At 45.3% G+C, this 27,095-nt stretch overlaps 1 protein-coding gene across 1 annotated transcript in view; it reads left to right on the top strand.

Moving 5' to 3' along the window:
- SOS2 (SOS Ras/Rho guanine nucleotide exchange factor 2) overlaps window positions 1-24,351 on the top strand; it is a 71,496-nt gene extending 47,145 nt beyond the window's left edge. The window contains exons 11-23 of the mRNA XM_054161637.1: window positions 1,776-1,857; window positions 3,479-3,601; window positions 7,601-7,704; window positions 9,423-9,642; window positions 10,630-10,749; window positions 13,045-13,207; window positions 14,386-14,503; window positions 15,549-15,721; window positions 17,058-17,174; window positions 19,842-20,103; window positions 21,501-21,542; window positions 22,662-22,771; window positions 23,774-24,351. Of these exons, the coding sequence (XP_054017612.1) occupies window positions 1,776-1,857; window positions 3,479-3,601; window positions 7,601-7,704; window positions 9,423-9,642; window positions 10,630-10,749; window positions 13,045-13,207; window positions 14,386-14,503; window positions 15,549-15,721; window positions 17,058-17,174; window positions 19,842-20,103; window positions 21,501-21,542; window positions 22,662-22,771; window positions 23,774-24,283 (2,144 nt within the window). The 3' untranslated portion in view covers window positions 24,284-24,351. The remainder of the gene's footprint in view (window positions 1-1,775; window positions 1,858-3,478; window positions 3,602-7,600; window positions 7,705-9,422; window positions 9,643-10,629; window positions 10,750-13,044; window positions 13,208-14,385; window positions 14,504-15,548; window positions 15,722-17,057; window positions 17,175-19,841; window positions 20,104-21,500; window positions 21,543-22,661; window positions 22,772-23,773) is intronic.
- Window positions 24,352-27,095: the final 2,744 nt, after the last annotated feature.

The raw sequence follows: 27,095 nt of genomic DNA, 5'->3' as shown, positions 1-27,095 counted from the left end.
ACCTCCCATGTGACTGAATCTTCCAAACACCTTTGAGAGGTAGGTGGTGGAGTCACCATCTCTGGAGGTGTTCAAGAAATGCATGGACATGGTACTTCAGGACACGGTTTAATGGCCAAGGTGGTCTTAGGCTGAAGGTCGGTTTCGATGATCTTGGAGATCTTTTCCAGCTGAAGTGATTCTATGATTCTAACAACCCAAAATGCAGAGTTCTGAGCAAGCACATACATTTCTTTAGGTCTAGTTTTCTGGGATTTCAGGCTTAGTTTGCTCCTAGGCAGCTCTGGAAGCATTGTCTGGTATCCTGACACAGGAGCAGTGTCTGGCCTCTGTTAACTGTTGTGAGAGGGTTTGCTGCAGGGATCATAGAACCACAGACTGGTTTGGGTGGGAAGGAATCAAGGTCATCTATTCCAGCTCCCCCTGCAGTCAGCAGGGACATCTGCAGGTTGTTCAGAGCCCCAGACAAACTTACCTGGAATGGTTCCAGGGATGGGTCATCACTACCTCCCTGGGCAACCCTGGACAGAATCTTGCCACCCTCAGCTTCAAAAAATTTCTTCCTTTTATCCAGCATGAATCTGCTCTCTTTGAGGTGACTCATCACCCTTTGTCATGTTATAACAGTTCCCAGTTCATCCACTTCTTTCCTACTGGCCCCTTTAAGACCACCAGAAGGTCTCCCTGGACCCCTCTCTTCTCCAGGCTGAACAACCCTAATTTTCCCAGCCTGTCCTCACAGCAGAGGGCTTCCAGCCAGCTCGTCATTGCTGTGACCTCCTCTGGCCCCACTCCAACCAATCTATGTCTCTCCTGTGCCAAGGACTCCAGAGCTGGCCCCAGCACTGCAGGTGGGGTCTCAGCAGAGTGGAGCAGAGGGGCAGAACCCCCTCCTGCCCATCAGCCGTGGATATGGCTGGCCCTGGGCTGTCAGTGCACAGTGCTGGCTCATATCCAGGTTTTCACCCATCAGCACCCCCAAGTTCTTCTCTTCAGGGCTAATTCTCAGTGTTAAGATTAGGACCAGCCTTGGTGGCTCACAGCAAAGAGATTTATCAGGGTGCTTCTTCACACTCTTAAGATACTCTGTACAAGAGGTTGGAATTAAAAGAGATTAAGGGAACAATATTTTTCCTTTAATACATCAGAGGAGGCCCAATGAAATGCTGGTAGCTTGCAGATAGGCACATCCCATGGTAGCACACTACCACAGCAGTGACAAACAGCAGGATGGAGGTGTGGTGGCATGTAGAGATGCAACTTCTTGAAGTGCTGCATTTTGTGAGATCTCTCTGCTTGTCATGTTTCCCACCTGGCTGGTCAGCAGAGGGTAGCTGTGTGCTGCAATGGTGTGGCTAGGGCAGGGGTGCAGTCTCCACTGCTGTCTTACCTTTTAAGAAAGGTAAGACAAATGTCTTACTGAGTTGGTAAAGGTGGTTTTGATCTCCAGAGAGTAAGGCAGCTTGGTTCTACCGTATCTGCTTTGTCTTTATGAAAGCATGGAATAGTTGTAGGTTCAGGGAGCGTGAGCCATTCTTTGTGCCAAGGATAAGAGACAGGTTTTGAGAGAACATAGTATGTGTTGTGAATCATTTCACAGGGAAAGTGCATCAAAGAACCAAAAATTTCACAAGCAGTATGATTTCTGGTATTTTTCAAAGCAGAGCACTTGACATAGTACCTTGGTGCATTTTCTGCACTGAAAGCTTTATCTGTGAGTATTTTATACCTGGTATTTAAAAAATGCACTCCATTTTATTATTCTGTCTTCACAGATCCTAATTTTGTACGTACCTTCCTTACCACCTACCGCTCCTTCTGCAAGCCCCAGGAGCTTCTGAGCTTACTGATTGAAAGGTAAGTGGTGGTCATCCTTTCTGAAGACCCTGAATATTTACCTGCTCCTTTGCTGCTTGGCTTCTCAGTGCCATGTGGCACATGCTGCAGTCAAGTTCATAAACCAGTAACTTCTAACACAGGATACAGTGATGCAAGTTTCTAATGCAAGTGTCCTTCTCCCAGCTACTTTTAGTACCTGAAGGGGCCTGCAAGAAAGCTGGGGAGGGACTTTTTACAAGAGATTGTAGTGATAGGATGAGTGGGAATGGATTGAAGCTGGAAGAGGACAGATTTGACTGGGTCTTAGGAAGAAGATCTTTACATTGAGGGTGGTGAAACACTGAAACAGGTTGCCCAGGAAGGTTGTGGATGCCCCCTCTCTGGAGGTGTTCAAGGCCAGGCTGGATGAGGCCTTGAGCAACCTGGTCTAGTGGAAGGTGTCTTTGCCCATGGCAGGGGGCTTGGAATTAGATGATCTTGAAGGTCCCTTCCAACCCAAACCATTCTGTGAATTATATGACCACCAATTGCCAAACCTCTTACATTGGAAATAAATGTCTCCAGTAACTCCAGATCCCTTTCAAAGTCATAAAAATTGTGCTCTACCCAGTGACAAAAACCATTTAATATCGTGAGGAAGGATTAAAAAACCCCAAATGTTATGGTTTGTTTTCCTGAGGTTCACCCCAGGTAGTCACTCAATGACACACTACCAAGTGGTTGACAACTATCAAAATACAGAGGGGGCAGAACAAAGACCAAACATGTCATCAATGACTACAGAAGTCCTCAAGTACTTAAAACCTAATTAAAACTCTTAGTGTATGTGGTGTAGTGGTTTAAATCTTACATACAGAATGCTTTTTTACAAGCATACAATGGTGGAGTCGCTGAACCTGATGGTGTTCAAGAAATGTGTGAAGATGGCACTTTGGGACATGGTTAATGGCCATGGTGGCCTTAGATTTGTTGCTGGACTTGATGATCTCAGAGGTCTTCTCCAACCCAAACTATTCTATGATTCTGTAATGCTATTTTTGAGGTGGTTTTGGAAAACACCAAAAATCAGATAAAACTGCCCATGGCAGGGGGGATGGAACTAGATGGTCCCTTCCAACCCAAACCATTCTATGAACCTATGAACTAGTTACCTGAGTTAAGTTTTTAGCTAGAGCACTTGGTGTGCCTCAGCTGTGGGGTGGCAATGTTTTGAACTGCTCAACTCGATCATGAGAGTCTAAGAATAGATGCAAATAAGAACTGAAACGCTCTAAGCAGTTAGTTTGGAAAACAACAGACTCTAAAGTAAACACCATTTGAATACAGTATGATAAAGCCGCTCTTAAGCTCTCTTTTAATCTTCTCTTAATCAAGCTAGCAGGTAGTTAAAAACCATCTATCCCAGTCTAGACATCTTGTGATGACCAGAGAGCTGGTGAATTATCAGGGTGAGACCTGGGTGTGTTAATGCATAGCCAGGGGAGGAGGCAATTCCAGGCAAACTGGATATGAGATGAGTGCTTCAGTTTCACTGTGCTGACTGTTTTTTTTAATGCAGCTGCTCTTCATGTCCTACATAAAAGGGCTGTATTTTTATCTTAATTGCCATCAGTTTTTTGGTGCTTTTTTTTCTTCATAGGTTTGAAATCCCTGAGCCTGAGCCTACTGAAGCAGACAAGCTGGCCATTGAGAAAGGGGAGCAGCCCATCAGCGCAGACCTGAAGCGATTTCGCAAGGAATACGTCCAGCCAGTCCAGCTCAGGTTTATTTGCTTTGAAATCTGTTCTCTTCAAGCCAGCTTCTAGTTTGCTGATTATATGGTGATCCCAGAGGCAGTAATCTCTTTTGGAGATTGCTGTGCTGTCAATCAGGGACTTATCACTGTCTGCAACTAGCCTAATATCCCAAACCATGTTCTGATTAGTCAGACTGACTTCTGTTGTTGTTGCATTTGCACTTTGCTTCTCACCACCCACAGGAATACTGGATGGCTGCTATGTAAAGTGGCTGTGGGTGAGAGATGTACAACTGAAAGTGTTTCTGACTGCCTTTTGAATGGATTCCTTGTTCACAGGCCTTGTGAGGATAGTTTCTCTTGTTTCCATTTTTTTCTCTGCTGGTATTTTACTCCCTTTCCCAGCCCCGTGAATGTATTTGCACACAGACAGGGAGACTCTGATCTGTGCTGCACATTGCAACAGGCTGTAGTGAATCTTCAAGGTCTTGCTGACCAAGCTAACTTGGGGAATAATTAAGTGTTTCTGGCATGAGTGAGGCTAATTGTTTCCCTGATAAGGGATCAAGCGAGGAGGAGACACAGATCACAACCAATATTTGCTAGAATAACTTCTATTCATTAAAGTGTTTTTAATAGTAGCATCAAGATGTTACTATTTATGGCAAATAACTCTACCCACAGTACCCTCACTTACTGCCTTGCCACACACAGTCACAGAAGCATGAGCTGCTGGGGGTTGGAAGGGATCTCTGGAGATCGTCCAGTCCAACCCCCCTGCTAAAGCAGGGACACCCACAGCAGCTTGCCCAGGATCACAATGTCCAGGTGGGTTTGCAATCTCTCCAGAGGAGGAGACTCCACAACCTCTCTGGGCAGCCTGCTTCAGGGCTCCAGCACCCTCAAAGTAAAGAATATTTTTCCTTATCTTCAAATGAAACCTCCTGGGTTCCAGTTTGTGCCTCTTGCCCCTTGTCCTGTCACTAGGCACTGCTGAGAAGAGTCTGACCCCATCTTCTTGCCCTTCCTAACCACACCCCACTCCACTGAGCATTGAGAAGATCCCTTCTCAGGCTGCTCTTCCCCAGGCTGAGCAACCCCAGGTCTCTCAGCGTTTCCTCCTCACAGAGATACTTCAGGCCTCTCATCTTTGTAGCCTTTACTGAACTCTCTCCAGTAGTTCTTTGTCTTGAATTTGGGAGCCCTGAACTGGATCCAGTCCTCCAGCTGTGGTCTCAGTAGGGCAGAGCAGAGGGGCAGGAGAATCTCCCTCAACCTCCCAGGCACACTCTTCTTAATGCACCCCAGGAGACCATTGGCCTCTTGGCCACAAGAGCACATTGCTGGCTCTGGGTGACCTTGTTGTCCACCAGCACTCCCAGTTGCTTCTCCGTAGGTCAGCCTCTCACCTGTACTGGAGCAGGGGGTTATTCCTCCCCAGGTACAGGAGCCTACATGCAGAGTCATTCGTAGCCAGCTGCTTGGAGCAAGAGCAGTTTGAGTACTCAAAGTGAAGGGTTATACTGACATGCCAGTAGCTTCAAGGTAGCTGTTCAGAAAGTCACTGCTTTCATCAGACACTTGTGTGCACATTCTGAAAAACATCTAATTATCTGTGTGTTACTGTAGTCTTTGTCAGTATACAGCCACCACCACCTTCCTGGACATGACTGAAGTTGAAGAACCTTGATGTAACCTTGATACTGCTGTGTGCTCTGGCCTTGTACAGATTTATCAGGCCCTTGGTGTTCTCAGTTTATCAGCTCCTGTGGGTTCAGCAGGACTAGTCTCCAGAGTTATCAGTTCCTGGAAAAGCTTCACATGCCTCTCAGCACATATTTTAGCTTGCTGTTTTCTGGTAACTGTTTCTGCATCCATCCAGAGGGCCTTTAGATCCTCTTCCTAGGAACTCACACAGTAGGCTTCTGTGACAGAATTGGCTCAAGACTATAAGTTGATGGGGTTTTTTGGTTGCTATTTTTTATTGCTTTCTCTGATAGCTAGGCTGGACATTGTATCATCCTATAGAGCTGCTGCCACAGTGCCACTGCCACAGCTGAGCAGGACAAGTGCTTACCAACAGCTGGGACTTGTAGAAAAGCTGGAGGCAGCAGTTTACCATTCTTACTGTTAACTTTCAAATCAGTTTAGCACTGTTGCCCTCATATGTTATCGTTGAGCTGCGCTTGAAACCTGTGTCCCATTCCAAAGTTTCCACCCTCTCGTTGTGGTTTCTGGTTTCTTTCCTTGGTTGAGAGATTAGGATACCTTTCATCATGACAGCTACACTTTGATGTCTCATTTCACAGAATCATTTTGGTTGGAAAAGAACTTCAAGATGAAGTCCAACCGTTACCTAGGTCGGTTACCAAGGCTGGTGCTGAGCCATGTCCCTCAGCATCACATCTCTGCATCTTTTAAACACCTCCAGAGAGGAGGATTCAACCAACTCCCTGGGCAGCTTGTTCCTGTATTTGAGAAACTTTTCAGTGAAGAAGCTTCTTTTAATACCCAACCTAAACCTGCCCTGGGTTGTTTTTTCATGCTGTGTTTGGTTTGCTCAGTCCCTTACTGACACCTGATTGATAAAACGTGGTTTAAAGCTGCTGCTTAACACAAACTCTTCTCTGGGATATTGAATTTAGGAGATACTACATTTATCTAGTAGCTTGAAACTCTTAACTTTCTTAGAGCTGAAAATAAGTGCCTCAGTTTGAGCTCTTAGTTTGGCATGTCCAGCATTTTCTAAATTCCAGTGTTTTTAACAACTTCAGAGAGAGCTGGGATTTGGGAAGACGGTGGAGAATGTGAAGTTGCTCATCCCTCCGTCCTTTCTTTCCCTCCTCACCGCATAGAAAATGCTGTGGGCTTGCTGTGCAGTGCACAGGCCTGGAAATGCTAACATCTTCAACTAACTAAATACATGTGAGGTCATGAGAAAGAGGAGGTGCTAAGCTGGAAATGCAGTCAGCAGAAGCAGACAATCTTTCTTGCTCTTTCAGTATGACTACCATTGTATCTCAAAGGCAAAGACTGATGAGATAAGATCCTGTATTCCTGTTGTTGGGAACTTGTTTCAAAACATCACTCCTTTTGATGATGAGAAGCTGTCATTAATTTCCAGCCTAAATGGTTTGCTTGGGTAGCCATTCTTTCATGTATTCAGCTTAGACACTGGGAAGAAGAGAGCTATTTAATTCTCCCTGTATTCACTTAGCGCACCCTTCATTTGACTCAGCTAAACCAGCCAGCTTCTCGAGTGCTCTGACTCACAGCAGACTGGCAGATGACAATCAGTTGTCTTGTCCTGTCCCTCTCAGGTGTTGTTTCCCCAACTCTACAGGGATGAAGCCACCATAACCAGTAGTCTGAAACACAGTTAGCAGTGGTTTACCTTAATAACCTGAGCTGCAAAAGTATGGGGGAGTTCAGCAGCACTCTGCACTCGGCTGGGCCACTTCTGCAAAGGTGGTGGTGCAGGACTAACCATATCTTGCTGTAACCATTCTTCTCCACTGAGTTTGAGGCCATGGGCCTTATCATCCTGTCCTGCCTGTCAAATTGGCACAGGGGAAATCTCTTGTTTTCATTGACTTAAGAGATTTTTGCTCACTCTTCAGTTAAGGTCCTGTGGTGCTCCCCAATGAATCAAAGTTCTAAGGCAGTGGGGCTCAACTTGTTTACCTGAAGAATAGGCAAACCAGCTTTTTATTCTGATATGCTCGAGGAGGAGAAGGCAGAAGAGCAGCTGTCATTCACTTTTAGAGGCTTGTTTGTTTGTTGTCTGTTTAAGAAAGCTCAGAGAAAAAGGAAGACGAAGTTTAGTGTTATCCTTAAAAGGAAGCACTGCGTCTGGTCCAGCCTTTTGTGTAATTAAAAGGATGTAAAAGTAGGGCAGTAGATTAGCAACAACATCTAAGCTGAAATTTGTGCATAAGAAAGAACTATGGACGTGTGTCTTAGCAAATGAAAGCTCCTAATTAGCTTTTTGGTTACATTTTTGGTTTTTTTCCTCTCCTTCCTCAGGATATTGAATGTTTTTCGTCACTGGGTAGAGCACCATTTTTATGACTTTGAAAGAGACCTGGAGCTACTGGAGCGACTGGAGACGTTTATTTCCAGCGTAAGAGGTATGCTCATTGGTGGTCACAGAAGTCACAGAATGGTTTGGGTGGGAAAGGACCTTCAAGATCATCTAGCTCCAAGCCCCCTGCCATGGGCAAGGACACCTTCCACTAGACCAGGTTGCTCAAGGCCTCATCCAGCTTGGCCTTGAACACCTCCAGGAAGGGGGCATCCATGGCCTCCTTGGACAGCCTGCTCCAGTGTCTCACCACCCTCACTGTAAAGTTCTTCCTAATATCCAATCTAAATCTGCCCTCCTTAAGCTTCAGTCCTGTTCTTCCACTACTGGGTACAATGTGGTCTCTTCCTGACAGGACTGAGGCATGAGGATGTCTTTACAAACATGACTAACGTTAATGTCTTTAATTGAGCTGCTTATGAGACTCTTCTTTTAATAATCAAGTTTTGGCCTGGAGCCTAAAGAGCTGCCAAACATTACTTCAAGCATTATTATATTTACCTTAAGTAGATTTACTTCTGGACAGTAATGTTCATCCTTGCCTTACTCTGTAATTTGTATTTTCACCTTCCTCCTTGTGTTGTACTGGTAGAGGATTCCTTCCCTTTGGTTACTGAGACTCATTACTTTCCATCTTGTTTATTCCTATTTATTGAAAGTTCCAGCTGAAAATCATTACCTTTAGGAGAGGATAATTGACCCATTGGGTATTGCTTCCTCTGGAGCAGTGGCTTACATACAGAAACAGAATCCTAGTGTGGTGGTGTTCAGAAGGGACCTCTGGAGATATCCAGTCCAATACCCCTGCTAAAGCAGGGTCATTCACAGCAGCTTGCCCAGGACCACAATGTCCAGGTGGCTTTGGAATCTCTCCAGAGAAGGAGACTCCACAGCTTCTCTGAGCAGCCTCCTCCAGCACCCTCACAGCACAGAAGCTTCTCCTCCTGTTCAGATGGAAGCACATGGGTTCCATTTTGTGCAATACGACTATCACTGGGCACCACAGAAAAGAGCCTGGCCCTATCCTCTTGGCCCCCACCTTTTAGTGCTTGCTGAGCATTGGGAATGTCCCCTCAGGCTACTCTTCTCCAGGCTAAACAGCCTCAGAGATGCCCTCCTCACAGAGATGTTCCCGTTTCCTCAGCATCTTCAGAGCCTCCACTGGACTCTGCCTGCTAATTCCCTGTCTCTCTTGAACTGAGGAGCCCAGAACTGGACCCAGTCCTCCAGCTGTGGCCTTACTAGGGCAGAGGGGGATGAGAAACTCCCTCAACCTGCCACACTCTTCTGAATGTACCTATGCTACAGATGAGCAGATATTTTTGGCAGCCTGTGAAGAAAGGAAAAATGTTACACAAAGTCACTGGATCATAGATTGGAAGAGACCACCTGTGGCAAAGATGTCACTTGAAGCTTGTTATTTTTAGTTCTGAGTAGATGAAGCTAGAAGTCAAAGTGGAGATGGTTGCAGATTGAGGGGGAAAAGTAAAATACAGTGTATGCAGAGTCACTTTTTTCTACTGAAAACTGGCAGTGGATGTGCTTAAAGGCAGCTGGGCACCCAGAAATTCATGTACATGTGTATTTCCCAAGAGATAGAGGTGCAGAACCCACAAGAGGGAAAACAGGGAACTTACAAATGTACTTAATTTGCCTGCAGGATTTTGACAGCATGTACAGTTGTGGGAGGATTTAGTATATTATTGAAAATAGTTGAAGTTGGTATTTAAAAAAAGGGGGGGGGTTGTGGTTTCTGTTTTGCAGGGAAATCCATGAAGAAGTGGGTGGAGTCAATTGCTAAAATCATCAAGAGGAAAAAAGCTCAAGCCAATGGAATTAGTCACAACATCACCTTTGAGAGCCCACCCCCCCCCATCGAGTGGCACATTTGGCGTGTTGGGCACAGCGAGACCTTGGACCTCATGACTCTGCACCCCATAGAAATTGCACGGCAGCTGACACTGCTGGAGTCTGACCTCTATAGGTAAGGGTGGAACTAATCCAGGGCTTTTTTGGAACCAATACACATCTTTTTTTTTTTCTTTTATCTTTTTTTTTTTTTTTGAGTATTTGAGCAAGAAAGAATTTTGATTCATAGGATCAGTCAAAAGCAAGTCCCCTTGACTTCCAGAGTTTATGGAAAGAGGCTTTCTTGCCCTCAGATTGGTATCAAGATATGCAAGGGGGGGAAAAATAAAAGGTTGTTTTATCTCCATCTCAGACTTCAGACAAGATAAGCACAGGAGGGACACTAAAATACTATGAGTAGATAATTGCCCTCTTAAAACAAACTTAGTGTTGTATTAATAAAAGCATTTCTGTTGCATCACGTAAAGGGCACACAAAAGGATCTCCCTTCCTTTATAGGTGTGTAGCAAAAGCTCTTCTCTTAATGTTCTTTGCATGTAACCATAGCACTGATCTGTCAAGGTCCTCTCATCTCATTGTGAAGAGGTTTTTTTGGTCTTGTACCGTAGGTACTCTGCCGATTGCCAGCTCTCTTGTTACCTGTGATAAATAGAGCTGATCTCGATATGAGAGCTAGGTGTTGCTGGGTAGAAATTCTCTAGGGTCTTACAAAACTCCTTTTGTGCTTCAGTGGCAGCAGGGGTTTTTGTCTTGAAACAGGCCATTTTTTCAGCAGGTTGCTCAAAGTACTTCATATTGTAACTGTCTTTAAGATGCTTTCTTACGCTTTCAGGAAATTAAACTTACTCCTTTGTCATTTTCTTATCTGAAAAGGCTTATTAAAAAATGCCAGTTTCAGTTAAGATAAAAAATGTATTTCCTTCTATAGCCAAAACACTCCACAAAAAGCTATTTTAAGTAACTGTTTTTGCAGTGGATTGGGTTGGATGTGTGAAATATCAAGTTGTGATTAAGGGAAGAACTAATCTTTTAATGCAAACGGTGAGCATACTGTTATTATTCATCCTGAGCATTCTTCTGCGCCTTACTTTGTCATTATCAGGGCAGTGCAGCCTTCTGAACTCGTTGGGAGCGTGTGGACTAAAGAAGATAAGGAAATTAACTCCCCAAATCTCCTGAAAATGATTCGTCATACCACAAATCTCACTCTTTGGTTTGAAAAGTAAGTACAGGTGGTGACAGTGCAGTGGCATTAACTCCTGCTGAGGTGCAGAGAGAAGTGTGTTCCTGACCCACCTGGTGGATGTGGGAAAGGCTGTTGATGTAGTCTACCTGGACTTCAGCAAGCCCTTTAACACCATTCCCCACAGCAAACTCCTAGCCAAGCTGTCAGCTTGTGGCTTAGACAGCAGCAGGCTGTGCTGGGTTAGGAACTGGCTGGAGGGCCGAGCCCAGAGAGTGGTGGTGAATGGTGCCACATCCAGCTGGAGGCCAGTCACTAGTGGTATCCCCCAGGGATCAGTGCTGGGGCCCATCATGTTCAGTCTCTTTATTGATGATCTGGATGAGGGGATTGAGTCAGTCATCAGTAAATTTGCAGATGACACCAAGCTGGGAGCAGGTGTTGGTCAGTTAGAGGGTGGAAGGGCTCTCCAGAGGGACCTTGACCAGCTGGACAGATGGGCAGAGTCCAACATGATGACATTCAACAAGTCCAAGTGCCGGGTGCTGCACTTTGGCCACAACAACCCCATGCAGAGCTACAGGCTGAGGTTGGGGTGGCTGGAGAGCTGCCAAACAGAAAGGGACCTGGGGGTGCTGGTTGATGGCTGAACATGAGCCAGCAGTGTGCCCAGGTGGCCAAGAAGGGAAATGGCATCCTGGCCTGCATCAGGAATAGTGTGGCCAGCAAGAACAGGGAAGTCATTGTGCCCCTGTACTCAGACTGGTTAGGCCACACCTTGAGTACTGTGTCCAGTTCTGGGCCCCTCAGTTTATGAAGGACATCGAGACACTTGAACATGTCCAGAGAAGGGCAACAAGGCTGGGGAGAGGCCTTGAGCACAAGCCCTACAAGGAGAGGCTGAGGGAGCTGGGGTTGTTTAGCCTGGAGAAGAGGCTCAGGGGAGACCTCATTGCTCTCTACAACTACCTGAAGGGGGGTTGTAGACAGGAGGGGGTTGGTCGCTTCTCCCAGGCAATCAGCACCAGAAGAAGAGGACACAGTCTCAAGCTGCGCCAGGGGAAGTTTAGGCTGGAGGTGAGGAGAAAGTTATTCCCAGAGAGAATTGTTAGCCATTGGAATGTGCTGCCCAGAGAGGTGGTGGAGTCACCATCCCTGGAGGTGTTCAAGAGGGGATTGGACATGGCACTTGGTGCCATGGTCTAGTAGTCATGAGGTCTGTGATGACAGGTTGGACTTGATCTTTGAGGCCTTTTCCAACCTTATTGATTCTATGATTTTGTGATTCCTGTTGCTTCAGTTCTGTTGACTCCAATCTTGAGGTGGTGGCAGGCTATTACAGGAATTTCAGGTTTTGGATGAAGGATGCATGCTCTGCCTATCATATATGCTCCCTCTTCTACAAGAAGGACACTGAAGTGCTGGAGCAGGTCCAGAGAAGGGCAAATAGCTGGTGAGGGGTCTGGAGAACAGGTCTGGTGAGGAGCAGCTGAGGGGACTGGGTTTGTTCAGCCTGGAGAAAAGGAGGCTTCTAGTTCTATGCAACTCCCTGAAAGGAGGTTGGAGTGAGGTGGGATCAGTCTCTTCTCCCAAGGAACAAGTGACAGGGCAAGAGGAAATGGCCTCAGATTGTACCAGGGGAGATTTAGGTTGGATATTGGAAGAAACTTGTTCCCTGCAAGGGTTCTCAAAGACAGGAACAGTCTGCCCAGGGAGGTGCTTGAATCTGCATCCCTGGAGGTGTTTAAAAGATGCAAAGATGTGGTGCTGGTTTAGCACCAGACTTGGTAGAGCCTGAGAATGATCTTAAAGGTCTTTTCCAGCCTAAACAGTTCTATGATTCCTGAGATAAGATTTATTTCCTGCTATGTCCACTTGGTCAGCACTACTCCTACTTAGATTTCTACAGTGCATCAAAAGGTGTTTTTCCATCTCTGATGAAAGTACCAGATTCTGTCCCCTTGTCTTAGTCTCTCTCCCTTCTTTGAGGTGATGAAGTGCTTCTGAGGACATGGCCAGTGTCCACTCCCCTAACCTTGCAAGTTTAGAATGCTGCTGCAGGTACATTGGCATGATGAGTGTCATCCTTCCCGGGTCTTGCTTTGGGTTTGCTTGATTATTTTACAGGATATGCCAACACCTTTCTTGGCTTTCCAACTTGAACATATGTAAGCTATGATTACACCAATTTCTACTTGAGATTCTTGAGAGAGAGCCAAATGTGCACACTGGATGTACTGCACAGTTTTTGCTTGAAAACATTAGCTTTGGTAGCTAGCAAGATGTCAGGTTTTATTTCTCAGTCTTTCTCAAGTCAACATCTTGTTTGATTAGGTGCATCGTGGAAACTGAGAACTTTGAAGAGAGAGTGGCTGTGCTGAGCAGGATTATAGAAATCCTGCAGGTTTTCCAGGATCTGAATAATTTCAATGGTGTCTTGGAGATTGTCAGTGCAATGAACTCTGTGTCAGTGTACAGACTAGATCACACGTTTGAGGTAAGCTTGGGCCATTGCTCTAGGGAAAAAAATCAGAAGAAAACCCCAGAAATGTATCACACACTTCTGAGGGAAATCCATAGTGTCTGTATTGCACTTAACACCATGGAAGAAAAGAAGTGAATTATTTATGAGAAAAGAGAGGAGGTGGGCTGGGTGCCTCAGAGGGTTTGTGATGGGAAGTGGAGCTTCTCAGCAGGTGGGTTTTTTCCAGCTCAAAACACCATGGCCAGTTGACTGTTGTTCCTTATCTCTCTGAAATGAGCCCTTTACTTCAGTGTAACATTTGATGGGTATGGAAGAGAAGGATTCCAGGGCTGATAACTGTGGACTGGAATCTTTACAGTAAGGGTGATGAGACACTAGAACAGGTTGCCCAGGGAGGTTGTGGATGCCCCCTCCCTGGAGGTGTTCAAGACCAGGTTGGATGAGGCCTTGGTTTAGTGGAAGGTGTTCCTGCCAATGGCAGGGGTGTTGGAACCAGATTATCTTGAAGGTCCCTTCCAACCCAAACCATTCTATGAATCTATGACTATTTTAACAGCAGCATTTCCACCTATCAAAAAAATGTGAGGGTAGAAGGGCAGGGGGTGTTGGGGATAGTTAAAACTCATTTCCAGCTGATCATAAGTTTTCTTGGATGAGAGAGCCTCAAAAACCTGAGAGTATCTGAAGCAGAAACAAATACCTGTTGAGACCAGCAAGATGGGCAGTAGGAAGAGAAGCAACTCCACAAGTAGTGACTGGTTTTTGCTTGCCAAGGAAACTATATGCCTAGGATTTAGCAGCAGAGCCTCCCTCTACTAAAAGAGAAGCAGCAGCATGAATAAAATGTTTAGAGATTTGTATATCTTTGAAAGAAGACAATACAAGGCCTTTAAGTTAAATTCAAAATTAAATGTTTGGTGTTTATTAAGCTTAAAGGCCTGGATTATCCTTGTAGGCTTGACAGACAAAACAATAGCCTGTTTACATAGCCTCCTAATTCACAAGGCTAAACCCTTGGACTGAGAGTGCTGCAGTCCAGAGCAAACCATTTACAAAAGGGAGTCATTCAAACCTGAATTTCAGTTCCTAAGGTTTGCTAAGAGAGCAGGCAAATTGCCTTGATTTTGTTGATCATTCTACTGAGAAGATTTGCATCCCTGTTATTTTGGTTTTTTCCTTTAACAATTTAGGCTCTCCAGGAAAGAAAAAAGAGAGTTTTGGATGAAGCAGTAGAATTAAGCCAAGATCATTTTAAAAAGTACCTAGCTAAGCTCAAGTCAATCAACCCACCCTGTGTGCCTTTCTTTGGTAAGTAACACCAGGGCAGGCTAACACTGTCTGAACTGTCCATCTTGAATTTGATGCAGATGTGCTGAAATGTTGAAATACTGCTTGAAAAGTTCAGGTCTCTGTTTAATTTCTTCTTTTTTTTTTTCTTTTGAATATTGTATGTCCTGGTGGGACAACAAATTCACCATGAGCCAGCAATGTGCTCTTGGCCAATGGTCACCTGGGGTGCATTCAGAAGAGAGTGGCCAGAAGGCCAAGGGGAGTTCTCCTCCTCTACTCTGCACTGGTGAGGCCACATCTGGAGTACCATGTCCAATTCTGGGTTTCCCAGTTCAAGAGAGACAGGAAACTACTGGAGAGATTCCACTAGAGGCTACAAAGGGGCCTGGAGCATCTCTGTGAGGAGGAGAGGCTGAGTGGGGCTGTTTAGCCTGGAGAAGAGCAGCCTCAGAGGGGATCTGATCAGTGCTCAGCAAGAACTGAAGGGGGGGACAGGAGAATGGAGCCAGACTCTTTTCAGTGGTGCCCAGTGACAGCACAAGGAGCACAAGGCACAGCTGTGGAATCCAGGAGGTTCCATCTGAACTGGAGGAGAAAATTCTTTGCTGTGAGGGTACTGGAGCCCTGAAGCAGGCTGCCCAGAGAGGTTGTGGAGTCTCCTCTAGGGAGATCCCAAAAGCCACCTGGACATTATGATCCTGGGCAAGCTGCTGTTTGCTTTAGCAGGAGGGTTGGACTGGATGATCTCCAGAGGTGCCTTTCAACCCCCATCCTGCTGGGATTCTGTGTGTTGTGACTGACCTCCTAGGTTTGTGATGTTTCTAGAATTTAGTGTCATCTTACATGCATTTATTTTTCTAGTTTAGTATACAGCTCACTGGTGTTACAATGGTTTGAATGTTGCCTTGGTTTAACACTGCCTGCATGCTGGTGATCTAATTGTGGTGATACCTGAAGATGTATTTTTCTAAGCTCAGGATCTCATGTTAAGGGAATAAAAGATTTTCTTTCTACAAGAAATGGAATGAAATGGAACTTCAGAAAACACTTCTTTCTTTTTCAGGAATATACCTAACAAATATTTTGAAGACAGAAGAAGGGAATCCTGACTTTCTTAAAAGACAAGGGAAAGAGTTAATTAACTTCAGTAAGAGGAGAAAAGTGGCTGAAATTACAGGAGAAATCCAGCAGTATCAAAATCAGCCTTACTGTTTACGGATAGAGCCAGAAATCCGGGTAAACAAACATTCAATAGCTCTTTGGGGAATATGAGAGAGAAAAGAATGTATAGTCCAAAAAAGTTTGTCAGATAATCTTCTAGTACTGGACCTAATTTTGCATGAGCAGTGACCATCAGAATTAGGGGGAACAAAGGCTTGTAGACAACAAAGCATCACCACTCAGGACTTAGTAGAAGTGGAGACTTATTTGTTTGGACTCCATATTCTGAGTCTTGTTCATCCCCTTATTGTTCTGCAGCCTGGTATCAGTAAGACTTTAGCAACAAACCAGAATGAAGAAGAGATACTGGCTGAAACCCAGAGCCTTTTAGGAGAAGAATCAGTTGCCCTTAACCTAAAATGCTCTGTACATGCCTGGTCTGTTTAGCTCTGTCATTCTGTAATGATACCTCTGACCAAAATCTCCTGACCCAGCTAGTGGTGTGGACACGTCTCAATCTCAGCTAATCAACAGCAGCATGCAGGAAGCAACAAAATTGGTTACCTGAGGAATTAATTGGGCAATAATACTGCTGTTTAGAATGTGAGTTGCATTGTGTGTTTAATGGCTGTGGACATGGCTGCAAAGGGTTTAGGAGATGGACAGCAGTCCTAAGCCAAGAAGTACGTTAAGTTCAAGGGTATGGCAGTATTTGTGCTGAAAAAAAACCAAATGCAAAATATTGCAGGTCACCCCTCAGAGATTCTGACTGCTGCCAGAGCAGCTACACAAGACTGTCAAGCCTTCGGGTAGCTTTGCCCCATCCCATGCCCTTGTTGCCAGTCTTGTTCTAGCCGTGCCTTCCCTCCGGCCCTTGTGGCAGTGCCAGGCTCCAGCTCCGTCCCTACCTCTGGCCTTCCTGCTTTCATCTTTTATCCCCTCCTGTTCTTCCTAGTTACTGATCACATCCAAAACACCTCTGAGAAGTGCCACTGGAGTAACCTTTGCTTCCACTGCTGTACCATCTGTATTCTGCTGCTTCCCAGGTCTGGGATGTTCAGGATGCTCTTAACGTGGCCTTTAACACCGCTGTGCTGTACATGATTCACTGGTCAAAAATATTAGCAAGCGGTGTACACAAGAGTCTTCATTTACCATGTCTGGTTATTTGACACAAGGTCATTCTTTCACATCATGAAACTTCCTGTGAATGTGATTATTTCTTAAATTGGATTGTTTTGTATTTGTCTCAGGGAGTGGTTTACTCTGTTTCTCAGGAAATAATCTTCCTGAGAGCGAAAAACTTAATCACAGATTTAATCCTAGATTTTTAATGTTAATTATGAGCATTTCATTAAAATTCAGTGTATCTGCTTGCTGCTTAAATATTCTTGATGCTTGTTTCATGTAGAAATTCTTTGAAAATCTCAATCCCATGGGGAAGATACCAGAAAAAGAGTTTACAGATTATCTGTTCAACAAGTCATTAGAAATTGAACCTCGGAACTGCAAGCAACCGCCTAGATTTGTAAGTAAACCTCCTGCAATTCAAACAGCTAAAACCCACCAGCCACTACCAAAGAGAACGCTTACTTAACTCAGTAAGCCATCTGGATTTCCTTCACAATTCTGTTGAGGTTTTCCTGCAACACTTGGTTCAAAAATACTTTCATTTCAGATGTTTGCCACTACTAAAAATCTTTGGCTGCTTTTAGGGTGAACATTTTCCAGCCTGAAATCCTGCTGTTGAAATTTGAGGTTCTTACCATGCAGTCATTTGGTAGCATATGTAATAACATTTCTCACTTCACAGTACCGAGATACATTCTAAATGTGTTAAGCGTTCTTTAATTAGAAATTAACTTCTGTTTTTATTGTGTCTAAATATTTTTGTCTTGTTGCAGAAACTGAAGGATTGACAGGGTGCAGCCATTTGCTGAACAAAATTTAGCTCATTTCAAAGGAAGAGGAATTTTGTTTCTTTTCAAAAAAAAAAAAAATAGCTGCTGGAGCTTGGGCTTCTTTGCTTCTTTTTTAAGCAGAAAACCACTTTCTAGAACGCTTGTGTCTTCTGCCCCTGTACACTGCACTGGTTAGGCCGCACCTTGAGTACTGTGTCCAGTTCTGGGCCCCTCAGTTTAGGAAGGATGTTGACTTGCTGGAGCATGTCCAGAAAAGGGCAACAAGGTTGGTGAGGGGCTTGGAGCACAAGCCCTATGAGGAGAGATTGAGGGAGCTGGGGTTGCTTAGTCTGGAGAGGAGGAGACTCAGGGGTGACCTTATTGCTCTCTACAACTACCTGAAGGGGGATTGTAGTGAGGCGGAGGTTGGTCTCTTCTCCCAGGCAACCAGTACCAGAACAAGAGGGCACAGTCTCAGGCTGCGTCAGGGGAGGTTTAGGCTGGAGGTTAGGAGGAAGTTTTACACAGAGAGAGTGATTGCCCACTGGAATGGGCTGCCTGAGGAGGTGGTGGGGTCACCATCGCTGGGGGTGTTCAGGGAGAGGCTTGACAGGATGCTTGGTGGCATGGTTTAGTTGATTGGGTAGTGTTGGATGATAGGTTGGACATGATGATCTCGAAGGTCTCTTCCAACCTGGTTTATTCTATTGTATTCTATTCTGTTCTGAGGAGTTGTAGACAGCTCTGCTTTTTGGGAGAGCTGTAAATAATTTTGCTAATCTGTCAGAGGAATGAATAAGATGCTACAAACATGGCGAGGAAATGACAAATGACTCTCATTTTGGAAAAGGGCTGGTTGCAGGAATTGCTCTGAAATACATATTTTTTTAATGGAATTGGTTTTGGATGGAGAAGATCTTTAAGATCATTGAGTCCAACCATTTTATCTAATCCTGCCAAGTTTGGTGCTAAACCGTGCCCATCACCACCACATCTCTGGGTCTTTTAAACACCTCCAGGGTTTGGGATTCGATCATCTCCCTGAGGAGCCTGTTCCTGTGTTTGAGAAGCCTTTCAGAGAAGTTTCTCCTTGTGTCCAACCTAAACCTACCTTGGCACAACTTGAGGCCATTTCCTCTTGTCCTATCACTTGTTCCTTGGGAGAAGAGACCACCCTCCACCTCCAACCTTCTTTCAGGCAGCTGTAGAGAGCCAGAAGGTCTCCCTTCAGCTTCCTTGTCTCCAGGTTGAACAACCCCAGTTCCCTGAGCTGCTCCTCGGTGCCCATACTGCCAGTCCCAGTCAGCTGGGCAGGAATTCTTTACAGTTCATGATTTCCAACTAGACATTCTTCTTGGGATTTCAGAAAAGTCCATTTCTGGGCACCACAATGTGGTGGAGTTGTGCATACCACCATAGAATGGGAATGTAATTCACCTTTAATTGACCTGGCTTTGATGTGTGCTGTGTTACACTTGAGCCTAATGAGGCTTGTCCCATTCACACCAGTGACCTGTGTTAAGAGTAGTGTTCTGACTACCCCAGAGGATGTAGACAGCATGCATCTGAATGTGGCCTTGATCTTGGTCATGTGTAGGGGCCTGGTGACTTGCTGTGGTAGAAGCATGCCTTACTGTGATGTTGTGAGGCTCTTCTGCAGGCCTGTACTGGAACTTACAGAATCATAGAATTGTTTGGGTTGGAAAAGACCTCTAAGATCATCAAGTCCAACCATAAACCTAACACCATCATGGCCCTTAAACCATGTCCCCAGGTGCTATGTCCACATGTTTCTTATCACCTCCACTGATGGTAACTCCACCACCTCCCTGGGCAGTTCCAGTGCCTGATCACTTTTGCAGGAAAGACATTTTTCTTAATACCCAACCCAAACCTCCCCTGGTGCAATTTCAGGCCATTTCCTCTTTCCTTATCACCTGATACTAGGGAGAAAAGACAGACCCCAAGCTTGACACAAATCTCTCTCCCACATTAGTGACTTACTCTTCCTTGTGTTTCATCCTGATCTGAAACTTGACTCTTTGTTCTTCATTTGAAAAACATAAATTAAAAATTGTTAATCTGGAAAGAAACCTTTATTAAGCTGCCCCCATAACTTCCCAGTAAACTCCTGCTGTATATGTAACACCAGCCTGGACCTCCAGTCAGTTTTAGAAAGGCTGTACCACCTCTCAAGGTGTATTTGCTAAGTACTGATTAAGATATCTCACAGAGACTTGGGCAGTTCTTCGATCTGACATGTCAGCAGCACTAACCAGCTGTACTTCCTCCAGCCTAGAAAAACAACCTACCCCCTGAAATCTCCTGGGATACGGCCCAATACCGGCAGACATGGCTCCACCTCTGGCACCTTGAGAAGTCATCCACTGCCACTCGAAAAGGAACCCAGTAAGATAAGTTTCAGTAGAATCACTGAGGCAGAACATGAAACAACAGCATCAGCACCAACTTCTCCAAACACGCCGTCCACGCCGCCGGTGTCGGCTTCTTCAGAGTTCAGCGTGTTCTTGGACATCGACCTCAACAGCTCCTATGGTAAATGTGCACAACGTTCTAACAACCCTCGTTACTGTCCCTCAGCCTCCCAAAATGTATTGGTGTGTAAGCCAGCCTTGTGAAAAAAAGTGCTGCAAAATTTAGTTGTGGACTATGAAGTTCGTAGAATCACAGAATTGTTTGGGTTGGAAAAGACCTTTTAAGATCATCAAGTCCAGTGATCAACCCAACACCATCATGGCTGCAAAACCATATCCCAGAGTGCCATGTCCACACATTTCTTCAATACCTCCAGGGGTGGTGACTCCACCACTTCCCTGGGCAGCCTGTTCCCATGCCTGACCACTCTTGCAGGAAGAGATTTTTCCTAATACCCAACCTAAAACTCCCCTGGCACAATTTCAGGCCTAATAGGAAGAAGAAGCCAATCCCCACCTCACTCCGGCCTCCTTTGAGGGAGCTGTTGAGAGCAGTGATGTCTCCCCTTAGCCTCCACTTCTCCAGACTAAACAATCAAGTTATCATGTCAGTAGTTTGGTGTAAGGAGGTAACTAAGAAGTGCCATTTCTGGTCATTTTGCCTGCTGGAGCTGAGGCAATATGTTACAGGAGATGTCCCCATGAGGCATTGCTGTGCAGGGGCTCTGCCACATAGAAAGAAAAGGTGCTGAGGATCTGGCATCCACACCAGTGTGTGTTTTTGGATTGGTCCTATGAACATGATTCTAGTTTGATTTCCTTTGAAGGGAATCCTGGCTGTGTGTTTGAAGTGTGAACTGAAGCATCAGCAGTGGGGACAGTCAAGGCACTCAGCCCCCAAACACAGTCTTGATTAGAAAAAGGACACTAATAGTTCCTAAGTGACACTATCAGATGTATGGATAATGCTCACAAGCTTTGCTTGTAGCTGTGAGCACCTCCTTATTCTTGAAAGCAGCATGTGACAGGTTTCAGCTCTGCTCCATGGAGGCTGTGGAGTTGGCAGGTAGGGTAAGCCTAGTGCAGGGGACAAAAGTGATAAATGCTGAGGGTGTCTGGGCTGAAGGGGATGTGAACAACAATGTGGTCATGCCAGAAGAGAGTAGGATAATCACAGAATCACAAACCAGTAGGAGTAGGAAGGGACCTCTGGAGATCATCCAGTCCAACCCTGCAGGGGCACCCACAGCTGCTTGTCCAGCATCACAATGCCCAGGTGGCTTTGGAATCTCTTCAGAGAAGGAGACTCCACCTCTGTGGGCAGCCTGTTCCAGGGCTCCAGCACCCTCATGACAAAGACATTTTTCCTTATCAAGTTTATAATGAATTCCCAGCATAACTTCCAATCTCTAGTTCAGGAGGTCATGGTGATCGTTGAGGTCATTCACAAGCACACATCACGTGCTGCTGTGTGGTTGTTCTGTCAGGAAGGTCTTTAATGGATTCTTCTTTTAACAGGTAACAACAGCATCTTTGCTCCAGTCAGCTTGCCCCAGTCAAGTGAGTACAGTAACCCTGTTAAATGTTTCATTTTGCTCTGCTTTCCCTGCTTTCAGGAATGGGAATTAAAATCTGAAAGGAAACCTTGGGCTGCATTTGTTAGGGCTCTGAGAGGAATTTTTGTGCAGGTTTTCAATCACGTCTCCAGTAGGGAATGTAAAGTTTCAAAACTGTCAGGTTTAGTTCTGGTTTGGTGTTTTTCTCCCAGGCTTTAGTGTGATTCTGCTTCTACTTTGAACGTCCTTGATGACTGTTTTCTTTGACTGATGCTACAAAGGAACCAACTTGATAAATCTGTGTCACTGCTTAGTGTTCTGGTTTGGGGGAAGAGGAGGTACTTTTTATACCACAGCTGGGAGGAGTATCCTGTATTCATCTGTGTTTCCAGCTTCTCTTCTTACTCTCTTTACTCCAGGCCTTTACACTTCTTCATAATAATTTGATTATTATTTCAAACTGGAAAAGCACAGGGGCCTAACATACTGATCCAGAGCTCTATCCACTTCTGAGGGACAAAGCAAAGGTGTGACAAAAGTCACAAAGACAGCTCAAGGGGTTGTCTTGTTTCTTGACTTCAAGGATTTTTTTCCCCCCATGTAAAAAGCAAAGACTAGAAATGCCCTAAAATGCTCTAAGAGTTAATATCATCAGTCCAGAGTATAATCCTCCTGCTTTAGAAGTGCCACAGACCTGTTAATGAAGTCCATAACTGCCTGAATTTGAAGGTGGACCCATGTGGCGGAGAGAACAAACCTTCCACTCCACTCTAACATAGGCACATGGGCAAACTGTGGCAGCAGGGGGTGAACTCTGCCATACAGAGAGGATTGCAGAGGTTATTTAAGTGCACACTAGGAGTTCACTTCTATATTTTTCTACCCTTTAACATTGCCTCCAAACAGCTGATGCATATCTTTGGTACTGGAAACAAGAGACCACTTTGGGAGGTGTATATCTGATTAAAGAAACAATTTTATACAGATGAAGTTAATGGTTCACGTGGCTGTTGAGCACAAAGACCTGCTCATTTGAGTTGGGCTTCTAGTTTGGCTTAATATTCTAGAATATGTTCCTGAGATACTGCACAAGCAGTGAAATAATCTGCTCTTCTCTTTCCAGAGACTTTCTTCAGCTCATGGGGTAGCTTTCCTAAACTAAGCGATGAGCCTCAAAACCCTCCTCCACTTCCTCCACGAAAAAAAATGGATCAGGATGCTTCTAATGCTAAGGTATTTCTGTCCCATATTGAATAACCTGATAATAAATAGTGGAACATCTAGAATCCTACAATTGTAGAGTCATTTAGCTTGGAAAAGACCTTGAAGATCATCAAGTCTAACCATATAGCAGGACTTTGTTAAGCTAAAATACTTCCAACTGCAGTGCACCTGTTCCCCCTTTCTAAGTTTCAGGATCCCAGAGACCAAACTCTGCTAACCACTTTAGGAACAGAGTGGTTATATTCAGATCAATTGACACTAAGCTGAGTGGTGCAGTTGGGGGATAGGATGGCATCCAGAAGGACCTGGACAGGCTTAAGATAGTGAGCCCTTGTGAACCTCACAAGGTTCAATAAGGCCAAGTGCAAGATCCTGCACCTGGGTTGAGACAGTCCCTGGTATCATTACAAGCTGGGGTTAAAGAGATAGAGAGCAGCCCTGAGGAGATGGGCTTGGCGTGAGCTGACACTGTGCACTCCCAGCCCAGACTCAGCTGTGTCCTGGGCTGATCCCCAGCAGCATGGGCTGCAGGTAGAGGGCGGGCATTCTGCCCCTCTGCTCTGCGGAGACTCCACCTGCAGTGCTAGGGCCAGCCCTGGAGTCCTCAGTACAGCAGAGATGTGGACCTGTTGGAGCAGGACTGGAGGAGGCTACAAAAAATGATCCAAGGGCTGGAAGCCCTCTGCTGTGAGGCCAGGCTGAGAGAGCTGGGGTTGTTCAGCCTGGAGAAGAGAAGGTGACATTACTGCAGCCTTGAGTTCTTAAAGTGGCCAGTCGGAAAGCTGAGGACAGACATTTTAGCAGGGCCTGTTGTGACAGGACAAAGGGTAATGGTTAAACTGAGAGGGGAGATTTAGACTAGAGAGAAGGAAGAAACCCAAACCATTCTATGATCAAAGGTATGGCCATACCAGTAGCAGAGGTTGAGAGAATTGTGCATCTGTTAGCAGATCTGCTCTTCAGCTAAACATCAGCATTTCTTACCACCTTGTCTTCTCTGTGACATTGTAGGGAAGTTCAAAGTTGGATGATGATCCTCCAGCAATTCCACCTCGGCAGCCACCACCTCCAAAGATCCAGCCTCGTGCTCCTGCTTACACTAACCCCCTTGAGCAGCCACTGCACAGCCCTCCTCCTCCACCCCCCCGGGACCCTCTTCCTGATACTCCACCACCGGTACCTCTCCGGCCACCCGAACACTTTATCAACTGCCCTCTGAACCTCCAGCCACCGCCGGTCGGACGCTTGCACCGAGATCCTGACCGGTTCAGGGAGGCAAGCACAGGTCCCAGCTCTCCTGGCACTCCTCCCAGCACTCCCTCACCCAGGGTTCTGCGTCGCTGTTGCGTGCTCAGCACCAGTCACAACAACCTGGTCAACCCACCTGCACCCCCAGTCCCGCCCCGGCACAATTCAAGCCCTCAGTTACCAAAACTGCCACCAAAGACTTACAAAAGGGAGCTCTCCCACCCTCCTTTGCACAGACTGTCTTTGCTAGAAAATGCAGAAACTCCTCAATGACCTTAGCCATAGTAGTCTTGACACTGGAATAGTATTTGTAAAGTTCCTTTCTTTCTTTTTTTTTTCTTTTTTTTTTTAATTTATTCCAGGAAAAAAAACCACAACAAAAAAAGGGCAGTGTATTTTAGTACTTTCACAAATTATGCTCTTAAACTGCTGCTGGTCATTTAAAAAAAAAGGTTTAAATTAGAAAAAGAAGCCTCCACACACTCTAGCCTGTGGCTGTCGGACAGCATGACCCTCAGGTGATCAGCAGCGTTGCCTCGTCTCACCGCCTCAGTGCCGACAGTTCATGCCAGTATACAAAAAAAAGACCTTTCTTTGTTTTGTTTTGCACTGTAAATGACACTAAATGAATAGAAACTGACATCCTTTAATTGCACTGAGCCAAAAAAAAAACAACAAAGAAAAAAAGGTGCATCTGTGGAATTTCTTTCTGTTCAGATTTGAGCACTAGTGGCCTTCTTATTAAAACAAAGAGCAATGGGGACAATGCCACAAGAGGAGGATATTGCAGTGTTAGCCATTGTAAACCTCTGGCCACTCACCTCCTAGCGTCGCCTCAGCCGAGCTGCCTGAGTGACAGCTCCTGGTCTCCACTCTCCTAACGCTGTGTCTTAATCGCCATTGATTTGCTGCTGAAGAGAAAAAAGCAGGTTGGAATCTAAATACCAAAATACTCATTTGGCCTTGATTCTGTTGAGAAAAGGGATGAACAAGGACTTGGGTGCTGGAAAAGGATCCCTAGTACTTAGCATGCGTCTTGTTCAGATGTGCCTTTTTGTTTTGGTAGGGGAAGGTGGCTTAAAGCTAACGAGCTGTCTTCTGGAGAAGGAAGCTACCCGCCGTGTCTGTACATTGTGTATATTGTATAGTTACAGATAATGCTCATAACCTGTATAAATTTAAGTGACTCGAGGCCTAGCATACAGTCTGCTACTCTTGCAACCCTACACAGTCAGAAGTGTTTTCTTCTGGCTTAGGAACAGTCTTGCCTCCCAAACTTAACAACTTCCTTTAGATCTCACTTAATCAGCAACCCGTTTGGGAAATTGGTAGCATTTAAACCAGAAAAACACCACCACCACCACCACAACAAAAACCCCCAACCAAACAAAACACTTAAAAGCTTTATTAAACTTTTTAAACTGTTAAATGAATGGAACTTTTTCTTTGCCAGTTGGACGACTTGTTTGAACTGGTGTCAGAGTGAGTCTGTTTTACTGGTAGTACTGTAGCAGCATTTATAAAGTGGCTGGAAGCCACATTTTATTTACTGGTCTGTGGCCTTTTACTGTGCTTTGTATCAGAGTTCTTAACAAGATTAATAAATCACCCCAGTCTTAATTTGTAAGAGCTTGAGCAGTGCGTCTTCCTTGTCAGGATAAGGGTGGGAATTCCATTTAGTAAGCCTTCAGCAATACAGAATGTCCCAGTTTTGTGGTGCTCGGCTTTGGTTGTCCTTTGGTCTGCAGCTGGACCCATCCTGTGCTGTGAGCAAAGCCTCAAGGAAGCTTCAGGTCTTCAAGGAACCCAGTACATGACAGCTCCCTGGGTGTTTAACCTTTCCCGCCACCCACTAACCCCTCAGGTGCCTCAGCCCCTCAAGTTCTTTACAATGAGAGTGATAAAATTCTGGAAAAGATAGCCCAGAGATGTGGTTAAGGCCCCATCCCTGGAGACATTCAAGATCAGACTTGATGTGGCCCTGGGTGGCCACAGCCCTGAGCAGCTCACATTATGGGGGTTGGACAAGATGACCTTTGAGGCCCCCTTGCAATTCGCTGCAACTTGTGAATCTGTAGATGGGAAAGTGGTTCCCATTTTCAGTGGCTCCTGGCTGGAGCAATAGCACTGTGGTGGGATTTGCAGCAGCTCAGGCTTCCAGTTCCTGCTTTGGCTTGTCATCAGCCTCGCTGTATTGTTCCCACCATCTCAGGGCTTCCTTCTGGGAAAGGAGAGGTGATATACCTGGGGAGGGGTGCTCATTTTCTTCTCCTGGAAGCTGCCTCTTGGACAGTCTTCTCCTACAATGCTATGATTATGGCTTTCCCTCTGCAGTAAAACCACAGCTCCTACTCTTCTCTAAGTTTGGGAATAACTCTTCTGCTGGTGCCTGGTGGTGACATAGAGCTGAGTGAAGTACTCCCCTAACACTCTCTACACAGAAAAGGCAGGCTGTCAGCTGTCATCATTCCAGTGATCTGCAAAATAAGCTCCACAACTGAAATTCTTTATCTATTTCTCTTATTACCTCTTTTGATGTCCTCACCAACAGCCGTTGCTAAAAGATGAGTCAGATTTGTTCAGACTTTCCCATTTGGTGTGTCACTGTGGGGAGAACGCTCTCAGATTTTAGCACACACAGATGTCAGCCAGAAGTACTTTCAGTATCCCTTATTAAAATACATCACAGCTTTGTATTTTGGTCCTGACTCAGAAAAGCCCTTACCCAGATCATTTTAAGTTGAGCTCATTCATAAGAACTTCCACACACATCAAAGTATTTCCCTCCATCAAGACCTGTATAAGGTTTGTGATGGACTTTGAGGAGAGTTTAATCTTGTGGAAGCAGGAGTGTACATTTATTAGTTAACTTTGAAATGATAGCTGACAGAGGTGCTGCTCTCAGAACAGCCTTTTCTAGGTGCCAGCTTACATTTAATGCTGACAGCCTACAAAAAAATGTGAAACACTTTCTCCTTTTAACTTCAGGTTTAACTTAAACCTGATTGTGAAGGAGTGAGTTTGGGCAGCAGTTCTAAATTCCACAGCTGAAGTCAGAGAAAAATGTGTAACTTGCAGTGGGGCC

Source organism: Dryobates pubescens, chromosome 5 (genome assembly GCF_014839835.1).
Source record: "Dryobates pubescens isolate bDryPub1 chromosome 5, bDryPub1.pri, whole genome shotgun sequence".
In the NCBI taxonomy this organism is placed as follows: domain Eukaryota; kingdom Metazoa; phylum Chordata; class Aves; order Piciformes; family Picidae; genus Dryobates; species Dryobates pubescens.
The sequence above is the reverse complement of the archived record's forward strand: the minus strand, read 5'-3'. Positions and strand labels throughout refer to the sequence as shown.